This window comes from Camelus bactrianus, chromosome 2 (genome assembly GCF_048773025.1).
Source record: "Camelus bactrianus isolate YW-2024 breed Bactrian camel chromosome 2, ASM4877302v1, whole genome shotgun sequence".
Classification (NCBI taxonomy): domain Eukaryota; kingdom Metazoa; phylum Chordata; class Mammalia; order Artiodactyla; family Camelidae; genus Camelus; species Camelus bactrianus.
The window spans coordinates 82,032,375-82,045,664 of NC_133540.1; the positions used below are offsets into that span (position 1 = coordinate 82,032,375).

A 13,290-nucleotide genomic window follows, 5' to 3' on the forward strand; every position below is an offset into this window, starting at 1 on the left:
TGCTTCCACGTGTTCCCTATATATTTTATTTCTTGAAATATTATGTGTACATGTGTCCTCTTACCCCAATTATGAAAGATCTTGAAGACAGTGAATAAGTCACATATGGCACTGAGGCATTTCTCAAGAAGTATTCCCAAATAGTGCGGTAAGAGAGGTTTCCCATAAATAGGTTTGGAAAAAATGGGTTAAATAAGGTTAAATAGGATTCTCACTATTTAAAATCTTAGAGCCTTTAATGGGTTTACAAGGGGTAAATGTGAGGCAGCATCTCTGCCTTGGTTTTGTATGTGTTCTGTTCACTGATACAACCCCAGTGCCTAATACATCTAATTATCTGACTCTTAGTAGATACTTGAATACTACTTATCAAATTGGATTGAAATAAAAGTTTTCCAAATGTATTTTTTTTAAATCACCATATCTTGTGATACTTCCTGGGATTCTGATGGCCCACAGAACACAGTTTTGAAAACATGGCTCTGTATGTGTTTACACCACTGTAGTGCTCCATGGAATGCTTCATTGTCAGGAGGTTAAAAATAAAAAGAAGAAACAAAGAAAACTTCTGATATTCCTTCTGTATCTAACTCCCAGATATGAATGGGAGTGAGGGTGGGGCGAAGAGGGAGATGCAAAATTGAATCAAATACCAAAGGAAATTTCCCCTAGAAAATAATGAAGAGATTCAGGCTGACCTGAATTCAGGGGACTCAGAATTCTTAGTTACACTTCTTTTTTTGCCAGCGTGCTCAATTTCCATCCCTGGGACCACAGTGAAGGCATTTCCTTAGAAAAGTGAAGAAGTAGAGTCTTGTCTTTTCTGGGGTTCTCATTTTCTTTTTCTGAGTACCCTGTGTAATGTGTGTTTTTGATTTAGCCCTAACACACCTTTGACACAAGGTGCAGCCCCACCTATTAAAGTTTGAAAATTATGTATCAGATTAGAGGTTAAGGTCTAGGCTGGCACGCTGTGCATGTGTGGAAAATGAATTGTTTGTATACAAATGCCTGGGTCAGAGCATATAAATCATAAATATGTCCCCAAAACTACTAAGAATTGATCAGCTATTGGAAAGTTTCTTATTCCTCCTTTGTCCTTTCACATGTTCATATGTCTATTCATTCGACTATCTGTCCATTCATCTACCAACTATTGTTTATTTCTACAACCTTTTATGGAGCCTCTGTTATGTTTTAACTCATCATATAAGGCTTAGGGAGGCAAAGATGAATAAGACATGGTTTCTACCTTTATGCAACTCATGGTACAACCTATAATGCTTTTGTCTCAATCTGTGCCATATGAAAGCTAATAGTGAAGCACTGTACGCTTCTTTACTATAAATATTTAAAAATAGCACAAGTAAGTTTCCATTAAGGTAACAAAAATGAGAGTTAAAAATGATAAAATAATAGAAAATATATACATTGGTCTCTACCCCCAGTTTCTGGCACAAAGCTTCTAAAACCCTTAAAATTTCCTAAATGATAGGAACACTAGGAACATCTCTTGTTCTAATATTTCATCTTTGACCCCATTTCTTGACATAGAGCTTTTAAATCCCTTGGAGTTTCCTGGGTGATAGCCGTGTCTTTTATTCCAATGAGGTAACTCTTGGTGGGCTCCTAGCTGGCTTCAGGATGGAGGCTATTCACCAGAAAGACCAAGCCATGATTAGAATTTTAGACCTTTAAGCCCCAATGCCCCTCCTCCATCCTCTGGGAAGGGGAGAGAGCTGGAGATGAGTTAATAATAATTCATGCCTGTATGATGAGACCACCATAAAAATCCCAGTAGTATGTGGTTCAGAGAGCTTTTGGGTTGGTGTACACATCTGTGTGCTGGAGGGTCTGCCCCAGCTCTATGAAGATAAAATCTACACTGGGGACTCTTCTAGACCTTGCCATATGCATCTCTTCATACGGCTGTTCATACATATCCTTTAGTAACCTCTGTGATAAGCAGGTAATCTAGTAGGTAAACTGTTTTCCTGAGTTCTGTGAGCCAGTCTAGTAAATTGATCAAATCGCAGGAAGGGACTGGGGGAAGCTCCAATTTACAGCCAGTCAGTCAGGAGCACAGATAACAGATGGGACTTGCGATTGACATCTTAAGTAGGGGCAGGAGCAGTTTTATGGAACTGAGCCCTTAACCTGTGGGGTCTGCACTAGTTCTGGTTAGTGTCAGAATTGAATGAATTACAGGATACCCAGCTGGTGTTAGAGAATTGCTTGGGGGAAAAACCCTGCACAGCTGCTGTCAAAGTGTTGTGACTGTGGTAATAATGTAACAGTACACAAAAACACAGGAGTTTTCTAAGACAAAGAGTTTCTTTAAAATTTCCATTAAGTCTTTACCTGCCTGGACAGATCTTCTCTGGGCCTTCTGAATTGCAGATCTGCCCTACCTTTTGGTAGACTTTGACTTCATTCCCTGCTTGTAACTCTTTAACGTGTATCTTGAGAAGTTCATGAAACCTCTCTGAATCTCAGTTTTCTTGCCTATAAAGTGGTGATAATAAATACAGCCCTGAGATGTGAGGCATTGAAGTGAGTGTATGTAACACTCTGGCAGGTATCAAATTCCTGCTCTGGGCCAGGAGTTTTCATAGGAGTTATCTGATGTATTTGTTGCCACAGCTTGATGGGGTAGGCCTAATACCACCTTCCCTAAAGAGGAAGGAAACTGAAGATCAGAGAGGAAAACTAACACAGGTTACAGAGCTGGAGGGAGGCCTTACCTGTCTGAATTCAAATCTATCTGTACCACTCATAACCAAGCCACTCTGATAATGAAGGTGAAAGCCTTTAGTAGTATACTATTCAAATGTTGCTTATATTATTTTTGTATCCCAAGCAGATTAATTTCTCATTGCCCAGATGTTTCAGAGACATAAGTATGACTGTATTGGGGGTAGGATGGTGTGTATAGCTTGGGTTTAAAGCTCAATAAGTCAATTTGCAGACAGCTTTCGTTTTCTATAAAGTTGGGTAACAATAGCTAGCTTATAGTATTGTAACGAATAAATGAGATAATGTGTGGAAATGATGCATATTTTGTAAATAGATTAATAGATGGTAGATGCTATTATAATAACTCCAAATAAACTACTACCCAATATAGATTCATATACTTACCCAAACACAAATTCCTATCATCTCCATTTCCAAGTACTTCATATACATATCTGCCAGCCTCCCTATTTTATCTACAGATATATTATTCTCCGTTTGCCAGACAATTGAAAAGAAGAAAAGCAAAAAAAAGAAGAAGATGTTACAAACCAGTCTTTAAATTTCAATGATATGAATATAGATAAAGCCCTACTGAGGGACTAGCATTATAAATTTTTTACTCAAATTTTAAATTAAAAAGCAAGAAGTGATATTCTCTTGAAAATTATCAAAAAGAAGGAAAAACAGGATATCCTAATGGTTAAGCTCAGGCTCTGGCTCCAGACTGCTTCACATCCCAGCTCTTCTACTCATTAGCCTGTGATGTAGAACTTGTTACTTTTTCATCCATAAAATGGAGATAATAATAGTACCTAATCATAGAACTGTGAAAATTAAATGAGCTAATATAATGTAGTGCATTTGCGGCACCTAGAAAGCGCTGAGTCTGCTGAAAACTAAAAAAACAGGAAAATTTAATTGATAATTTATATGAAGTTTAGTGATCAGTAAGTAACATGGAAGTTTTACCTTGTTATTTTGCCTTTAACTCTGAACATAAGTTTTTGAGTGCTACAGAGCATGGACTTGGCAGATTAACAAGTTAATTAAAATGAGTATTCAAAATGAAATTAAAATGTAAAACGTGAATACTTGCAAAGACTTTCCCAGGAGTTTTTCTCTAAAGCAGGTTAATGACAAGGAAAAATCTAACTGTTGCATTTATTAAGCAATGCCAAAAAGAATGAGCGATAGAGATGCCAGACTTCTGGGAATAGAACAGCAATCTCAGATGAATGAGTCATTTGATATTTTATCTTTTATAAGAGAAATAGTTGAGATTTTAAATAAATGTATCACCTAGCTAATACATTTGTAGGAAAAAGTAGGGATATGAATTTGCTAAAGGCAAATGCAAATGGCTATTCACAGCAAAGTTGGAACACTAAAGACTATCTCTGAATGGTAGAGAAGAGGGTCATAAATCATAGAAAAGAGATCAAGTTTCAATAGAACAGAAAAGCAAAGATATGAATCAAATATATTTTAAGAAGGTTTTCATGTATTTCTTGTTAATAGAGTGTTAAGAATAGTGAGCACAACTGTAAAACACATCACAGAAGTAGTGTAGGTGAGACACAGGGTGTTGTAGTAATTATTAAGCACTTGCTTTGCCTCAATCCTTAAGCCTGCCTGTTAGTGTGACCTGCCATCTTCAGCAAATCCTCCAAATCCTGGATTAATGTTCCATGAGTTTATCTTAAAGAAGCCATAACATTCAGTGTTTCCCACTATCCCTTTTCTCAACCAACAAGTGCCATGGATATCCTGAGAAATGAGACTGACCCTTAATATTATTCCTAAAATTTACTTCCCTTAGACTTAAAACACTTCTATAGACACATAAATACTTATCGGAAAAGAAGACTTTTACTGTCTGTAGTCGTGAGACTTGATATTTTAAATGGATTATTTGGGGAATGTGAAATATGAGTGGTTGGAACTACTCCTTTACAATATTATGATTTCCATAGACATGGAGTATGCATTTTCAAATTCAATGAATTTTAATAAGCAAAGCATTAATTCTAGACGTTTGCATTCGTTTACTCATTAATTTGTTTAACAAATATTTATGGAATGCCACATTGTGTGTGAAGCATTGCAGACCCTGTCTAAGGATCTCAGAGACCCTCTGGCAATTACTAGGTGCCCCCTAAAGAACTGATCCAAATGTGCATTTTATTAATGGAGGAAGGAAGCCCAGTGAAGTTGACAACTTAGTTACCTATCTAGTGTCAAATTCTCATCTGTGAATTCCCCAGGTAGAATCCTTGCCATGTAGAGAGGCTGAAAGAGTCCCGGAAGGCTGGACTTAAGGAGCTGTGGGTTGCAGCTCTCTGATTCTGACATTATGCAGCTCTGTAGACACAGGGAAGCCCCTTGGACTTCTGTTTCCCTAGATTTCTTTCTTTAAAATGGGAGCTGATACCTGTTCTACTGATCTCACAGGGGTGTCCCGACTATTAAATGAAATAACATACGTAAAAATGTTTTGAAAATGGCGTAAATCTAAGCAGTGGTGAAATATTATTGTCTTCATGGATGTTTAAAATCACTATTTTAATTGTATCAAAGATTATGCCAAGAAATCTTATTTTTTTTCTTTCCTTTACATATAGCAAACCTTATTTTGAAAAAAAACTTGAAAACTAGTTTTTTAATATTTAATAGGAAAGATTTTAGACAGTAAAACATGTTTTCCCCAGTCTGGATCTTGTCTCTTTTCTCCTCTAAGAAGTCCTGAGATGTCTATGGTGAAGGCAGATGTGTCTGCAGTTTTTGACCTCCCAATTTGCATTAATTTCCAGTGACTGACGATAAGGTACAAGGAAAAACAGCTGAAGGGAAAGTGTTACAGAAGCTAACTTTAGTCAGATTGCTGAAAGGAGACTTTTCTCAAATTAACACCTTTCTCCCTCACCACCAACCCCTGTCAAATCAGAAGCAATCAGGACACAGTGTAATATAGTTTTTCATTAACTTCTTCTAAGATCCCAACTATTGAACTTGGCAACATGAACTAATGTTAATAATGATTTTTAATACCAAAGTAATTGATTTTAACTGTAGAGATAATTCCAACAATTTCACAACATCCTGTGCAGATTGAATCCATTGAGGACGCCTCACAGGATCCAACACACCACACCAGAAATCTAGGCACTGACAGACAGTAGAACAAACAAGCCACTATTAAACAAAACTTACCGATACATCATCTGTGGGGGGAAGAATCTGATCTTAAGAGATCTGCATCCACTCAGCTCAACTTTCTAGTCAACTATATGAAATCTCTAGCAGTATCAGAGATCTACAGCTGGAAGAAATAAGGAAACACATTACAAGTAGTTGAAATGAAACTAGTTCAACAAGTCTGAACAGAGACGCCTCAACCCATAGAATGGCTCGAAGAAAACAGCCCAAAGACAGTGTAGTCTCAACAAGAAGGCAGTATTTCTCTTTTTGGTATTGACTAATTTTAAGGGAGAAGAAACTGGTTGTAAGGATTTGAGTGAGAAATACCTTAGGAATGCACTGGCATTAAGAGTTTAAAGAAGATTATTTGTAGGTATACAAATATCTTAAAGAAACCTTCACATAAAAGCTCTCAATAAAAATAATCAGATATTCTTAAAACTTAGATTTGTAATATGATTCAGGAAATACTCCTAAAATTTTTGTTAAACAACAGCTATCTTCATGTATCCAGGGTATAGTGAATTTATTAATACATAATCATTTTTCTTTTTTAAAATACCTACTTCTCAGAGTACATACAAATAAATTCATATCAAACTAGATTTTTCCTAAAATGACTTAAGGTAATAAATGCATATTTAATTTATATTTATATAATATATATTTATACATATATCTCTCTATGTATTTAAATACCTGTGTGTGTATATGGAAAGAGAGAGAGAGGGAGAGAGAGACATTTATCAGAATGAAGAAAACAAAAGAGATCAGGGAAACAAAGATTATTTTCAGTAATTTTTCAGTGAGACATCATGAATTACCAACTCTTTGTGAATATTGAAACATTAGAAATGAGGCTGAAACTCTTTTTGACCATGTCCTAATCATGGTTCCTTTCAGTTTCCTCAGAAGCAACTAGTGTTACGAGGGTCCATCTCTATAGAACATACTAAGCATTTACAGACACACACATATAGTCATAGAAAAACATATATGAATATTTTAATTGAACAGTATCATACTTCACACATCCTTGTACAATCTGGTCTTTATTTAGTTTTTAGAAGTTCTTTTAGAAGAGACACAGATCCACCTTATTCTTTTTAACAGCTACATGAAGTATGAATATACTTAGCGTTTAGCCTTGATTATAATCTTACAACCAAATGATACCCATTTAAAGGGAAACACTACTTTAAATAAAGGTTTTCAGGGGTCATCGCTTGGGAAAGTACAATTGAAATCATCTTAGTACCACATAGTGCTTTAAGCACATAGACTTTCTAGAATCAGAATGCCAGGGTTCAAATCTTAGCAGTTTCCATGTCTGTAAAATAGGAATAATATTGGTGACTACTTTGTAGGCTGAAATGTAAATGTGTTAATAAATTTAAAATGCTTAGAATAGCGCCTTGTGCAATGGTAGCACTACAGAAACGTTAGGCATTATTATTGTTAGGCCTTTAGTTTATACACATTTATTTTCTTATTTACAGAAACACTTAGTGAAACTTATTCTATTGAACTATACAAGGAGCACACATGGTTACACTCTTTCATTCCCTTCCCTCCCCTCCACTCCCCTCCTTTCCCCTCCCCATCCCTCCCCTTCCCTCCTCTTCCCTTCCCTGCTGTTTTTCCTGACACAGTGCTTCATGGAATAGTGAAAGGAAACTGGACTTAGAATGGACTACTGATGCCCTGAAAGTTATGTGAACCTGGACAGGCTACTTAAATCCTTTGAACATCAGTTTCTTCTTACATGAACTGAGCTGGTTATGTGCATTACTTTTGTGAGATTTAAATGATAGCAATGTATGTGGAACTGCCTAGCATGCTATCTGGTAATAAATGACAGCTTCTGTTGTGGGCGGCAGAAGGCCTGGTAGACAAAGCCCAGACTTGGTGGGAGATACACCTTTCTGTAAATCCTGGCTCCCCACATAGCTGCTGCTTAAACCTTCTGCATCTTAGCTTCTTCATGGAATTAACAACAGCTTTCCAGGTTATTATAGAAAAAAATTAAACAGTACATGCAGAATGCACCCCCACACTAGCTGGCATGTGTAAGAACTGAATTGGAAACTGTATTGAGATCCAAGGATGGCTACCCTGAATGTCAGCAGGGCAGAACACGGCAGGAGGTTTGCTCAGAACTTCTCTTTCGGCCCTGAAGTCATCTGCTTTTTAGCTTTTTCTTTCCTGGAGGGTAGAGGACTAACTGGTTGAGTATGAAATAGTGAAATACTGGAAACGGTTGCAATGCATAAGGATTATATCATGAGACAATAGCAATATACCTTTCTTGAGTGATATGCAAGATATTTCTCTGAATGATATTCTTCATCCAATATTTTTGGCCTCTCTCTGCTAAGGGGAAATTACAGAATTGACCCAAGGAGACAAGTGTTCTCATACTGCAAATGGACAGTTGAAAAGTATCACACAGCTTAGGAGTCACTGCACATGGTTGCTCAGACTACTGTGTGATGGTTATTTCAGAGACGCCTAATATGTTAAACATCATGGCATTCAGTAATTCTTTAAGTAGATATTTTTCCAGTTCCTGTGATGTGCCAGGGTATGTTTTGGGTACTTGGAGATTAGAGTAGTTTAAAAATTCATTAAAATCCCTTCCTTACACATATGGTCAACTCCTTTACTTCTCTTTCACTTTGTACCCTCTCAGTGACAAAATAACCTTGGATGAACACAACTTTCTGTGATTCCTCCCCTGCACCCTTGTGCAGATAAACAAGCCTGTAGAAAAACACACAAACTGATCTAAGTTTTAAGTCTCTGTTCTGTTGTCCTAAAGTGGGCTCCTAGTGTAGGTTGTCATTTTATAGTTCCTAGGCCTCTCGATTTCCCACACTCCTGGACAACATTTTCTCACCTCTCCTCTTCCTCAACTCCCTTCACTTATCACTCTCAGCTGATGACCTTGCCTCCTGCATCATTGTGTTAGGTTGCTGAGGTTACTGTAACAAGTTAACACAAACTGAGTGGCTTAAAACCCAGAAATTTATTCTTTCACAATTCAGGAGACTTGAGGTCTGAAAATGAGGTGTCAGAAGGGCTATACTCCTTGCAAAGGTCAAGGGAGATCCTTTTCTGTTTCTTTTAGTTCTCACAGCTCCCGAATTATTTGGCTTGTATCTAAAAACTCTAGTCTCTGGCTCAGTCTTGACATGGCCATCTTATTTGTTCTCTCAACCTTCCCTCCTTTTCTGTTTCTCCCTCTTTTTTTTTTTTTTTTTTTTTTTTTTTTTACTGTGATAAAGTATAGAGAGCACAAAATTTACAATCTCAGCCATTTTTAAGTGTATATTTCTTTGATATTAAGCACATTCACATTGTTCTGCAACCACCACTATCATCCATCTCCAGAACTTTTTCATCTTTCCGAATGGATACTCTGTACCCATTACACACTAACTCCTAATATCTCCTTTCCCGCAGCCTCTGGCAACCATTATTCTACTTCATGTCTATTAATTTGACTACTTCAGGTACCTTTAGAGGTACTTCATGTAAGCGTAATCATACGATATGTCTTTTTGTGACTGGCTTATTTCACTTGGCATAATGTCCTCAAGGTTCCTCCATGTTGTAGTGTATGTCAGAATATCCTTTTTAAAGGTGGAATAATATTCCATTGTACATACATATATATCACATTTTCTTTATTCATTGTCAATTAACTCGAGTTGCTTCCACCTTTTGGCTATTGAGAATAATGCTGTTATGAACATAAGTGTACAAATATCTGTCCTGCTTTCAATTCTTTTGGATATATACCTAGAAGTAGAATCATTGGTCATATGTTTAATTTGGTCCATGTTTCATTTTTGAGGAATCACTTCTTACGGACTGAATGTGTCTTCGCAAAATGCATATGTTGAAATTCTAACCCTCAGTGTGATAGTCTTAGGAGGTGGGACCTCTGGGACGTGATAAATTCATGAGGGTGGAGCCCTCATGAATGGGATTAGTATCCTGATAAAAGAGACCCCAGAGAGCTCTCTCATCCATTCTGCCACGTGAAATGACAGCCAGAAGATGGCCAATGGACTAGGAAGCAGACTGTCACCAGGCATGAAATTTGCCAGTGCCTTGAGCTTGGATTTCCCAGCCTCCATACTGTGAGAAATAATTATTTGTTGTTTAAGACACCTGGTCCATGGTACTTTTGTTATAGATGCCAGCAGAATGGACTAAGACACTGCCATACCGTTTTCCATAAAAATTATGCCATTTTACATTCCCACCAATAATACACAAGGGTTTCAGTTTCTCCACATCTTTGCCAACACTTAGTATTTTCTGTTTTTTTTTCTGTCCTAATGAATGTGAAGTGATATCTCATTGGGGTTTTGATTTGCATTTCCCTAATGATTAGTGATGTTGAGCTGTGTATCATGTACCTATTCCATTTGTATATCTTCTTTGGAGAAATTCTACTCAAGTAATTTACTCGTTTTTGAATTTGGTTATTTGTTTTTTACTTGTTGAGTTGTAGAGGATCTTTGTATATTCTGGCTACGAATCCCTTATTAGATAAATGATGTGCAAATATTTACTTTCATTCCTTGGGTTGCCTTTTCACTCTGTTGATAGTGTCCACTGATGTGTAAAACTTTTAAATTTTGAAGTAGCCCAGTTCATCTATTTTTTCTTTTGTTCCCTGTTCTTTTGATTTCTAAGAAATCATTGCCAAATTGAATATCACGGAACTCATCTTCTGTGTTTTCTAATCCATTGCCACAGTTTGAAATATATGCATTTACATATTTACTATAATTCTTCTGCATTGAAGTTCTGCCTCCTGGAATAGTCCTATGTAGATCTGTCTCTGACATCTCAAACTGAATATGACTAAACAAAACGTTATTCCTGAATTTCCCTCTATCCATTCCTGGGTTTCCCAAATCCATTGAATTGTCATGAACTGCATTTATTCTCTTCAAAGTCTTACTCCTCATTTATGTAAGAATCTATACCCCACCTCTCTTCCTATTCTATTAGACTAAATCAAAAAATATGACAAATGTCCTCTTAAAACAATGAATTACAACAGTCATTTTGGGGGGGGCTATATGAAGCAGGGAAACCATTTCTTCTAAATGAATTTTTTTTTGCTGAAACTAAATACATGAAGCATATCATACTGAAGCAGTTCTGAATGAAGTGAGTAGGGCATAATAGGAATCCCATTTACTCAGCATATCTGTATCTCCTGAGAGATGGTCCCTATGAAAGCTAGTGCCCTAGAGATTTATGGAGACTCTTTACCCTGTTCCATGCAAAAGAAAGGACATATTTTGGATAATGATCAAGGAATATCATAGGCATAGCTCTTATACTGTCCACACTTTTAATTAAAACAAAAAGAAGGGAATGTGTTAATGTATTTATTCCAACCAAAATTGCCAGTTAGTGCAGGTAGTTACAAGTATTAGTTGTAACTATGAGAATCTATTTAAAAGATCAATGTACAAAACCTGTTTTCTTCTTCTGCCTGAACCTTTGAGAGAGAAAATCTATGTCATCTATTTTGCATAGAATGCTAGGATGACCCTTTACTTCTTACTCTAACAACCTGGAGAAGTTTATTCAAACTGAGAAAATACTCTCTCCTTCCTTCAGCAATTAGAGATGGGTCATTGATTCTGAGGACTGTGAAGGTTAGCAGCATTACCTGAGAACATTTATTTTTCCTTCTATGTAAGTCTCTTACTCTCATAGTTAAACTCTTGCAAATGAAAACTTGCTGTGTTCTTGATTTTTTTGTTTGTGCTTGAAATTATATGGGAAAATTAAAACCTTTCCAGATGATCTAATCTGAAAAAAAAGTACTTGGAAACAATTTGAAAGTGACTTTGTGCATGATATGGGATATCATAGAATTTTGGGGTCATAGGACATTAGTATATATAAATTAACTATAATCAACTGCTAGCACATCAGCCGTCCACGAAGGGTCTACATTTTTGCTTACACTTACCATTATTCTATTTGTCTATTTGGTGTAAAATGGTGCCTTACTTTTGTTTTAATTACGTTTCTATGAATACTAATTCTTTAGGCATTTGTTTTATATTCTTGTTTCTTTGCTATAACTTGCCTTTTCATATCATTTGCCCATATTTCTAATGAGGTTGTTCTTTTTTCTGTTGATTTGCAAGAGTATTTGGTATAGTCTAGATATCACTACCTGTTAAGTTTTAAGTATTTTAAATATCTTCTTCCTTTCTACCCATGGTGTTATTTACCTAACAGAAGCAGTGAATGGTCACATGTATTTTTTCAGGGGAAGGTGGTGCTTACATTAATATTCCCTATGCTTTTAACAATTTATCCCTTATCATGTCACAAAGATATTCTTCCTTTTTTTGTATTAATCATTTTTTTCCCTCTCACTTATGTCTCTAATCCTTTCTGGAGTCTGCCTTTGTGCACATTTAGGCAGAGATCCATGGTTGTGCTGATGGGGGAAATGTGCCTCTTGGATCTTCTATTTAGGAGAATTTAATTGGCAGATGCCCCAGCTGCTGTGCTCTGAGTGCGCCTCAGCACTCATACTGGTCATGCTTCTTACAAGCTTCTTTCAGCCTCTGACCAAGCACAGCAGGCTCGTTAAGGCAGCCATGTTCCTAGGAAACGTGGGGCTTCTGTGATGGGTGACTTTAACTGGAGGATTCCCGATAGGCTTGGCCAAATTGTCTTGGACCTGCACTGCCATGTGAGACTTTTCTTACCTAACTCTTCTTCCTTCCCCGTCTTCTACACAAATGTCAGACCTGAACTGCATCCTACAGGGTCTCTTTGCCTCTTCCAGCATGTATCTCAATTTCTTCACAGAAATTTCCCCCAATAAATCTTTTGTACCTCAGATCCCACTTTGGGAGCCAGAAAATTAAGGACCAACAAACTCATTTCCCTGACTATTGAGTAAAGAAGAGATTCTGAGTGGCACGTGAGTCACAGTTAATCTCTGGCATAAGGTGACAGCTGCAGTGACCTGGGAAAACCACCTGGTAAAGGCATCATCATTGCAGGTGTGATAGTTCAGTCACCTAAAAGGTAAGAAGGAGAAATGCCTACAGAGATAGTGGAATTGGCTGGTTACTGCTAAATTGCATCATTGCCCTGCATTGGGATAAGGAGAAATTGAGAGCTGTTTAAAATCAGTTAAATGTGAGAGGAGTGACAAAGAAGCCTTTATCTTCTGCAGAGGAAAAGTAGACACAGCTAAGTAGCAGGCTGAAGATTGACTAAGCACCATGGGAAAGCCCATGCCATTTATCCAGAGGCATTAGGAATGAGCCAGTGAGGGGGGCTTGAGTT

General features: G+C 37.0%; 1 protein-coding gene across 3 annotated transcripts in view; it reads right to left on the bottom strand.

The window, feature by feature from the left end:
- The window catches only part of TMPRSS11A (transmembrane serine protease 11A), a 45,613-nt gene extending 39,440 nt beyond the window's left edge, over window positions 1–6,173 (bottom strand). For 2 of the 3 annotated variants that reach the window (XM_045504692.2, XM_045504691.2), the window contains exon 1: window positions 5,950–6,172. In XM_045504692.2, the coding sequence (XP_045360648.1) occupies window positions 5,950–5,960 (11 nt within the window). In that variant the 5' untranslated portion in view covers window positions 5,961–6,172. Of the gene's footprint in view, window positions 1–5,949 lie in introns of all 3 variants that reach the window. The other variant, XR_006719140.2, reaches the window with a different exon arrangement.
- Between the last annotated feature and the right edge of the window lie 7,117 nt (window positions 6,174–13,290).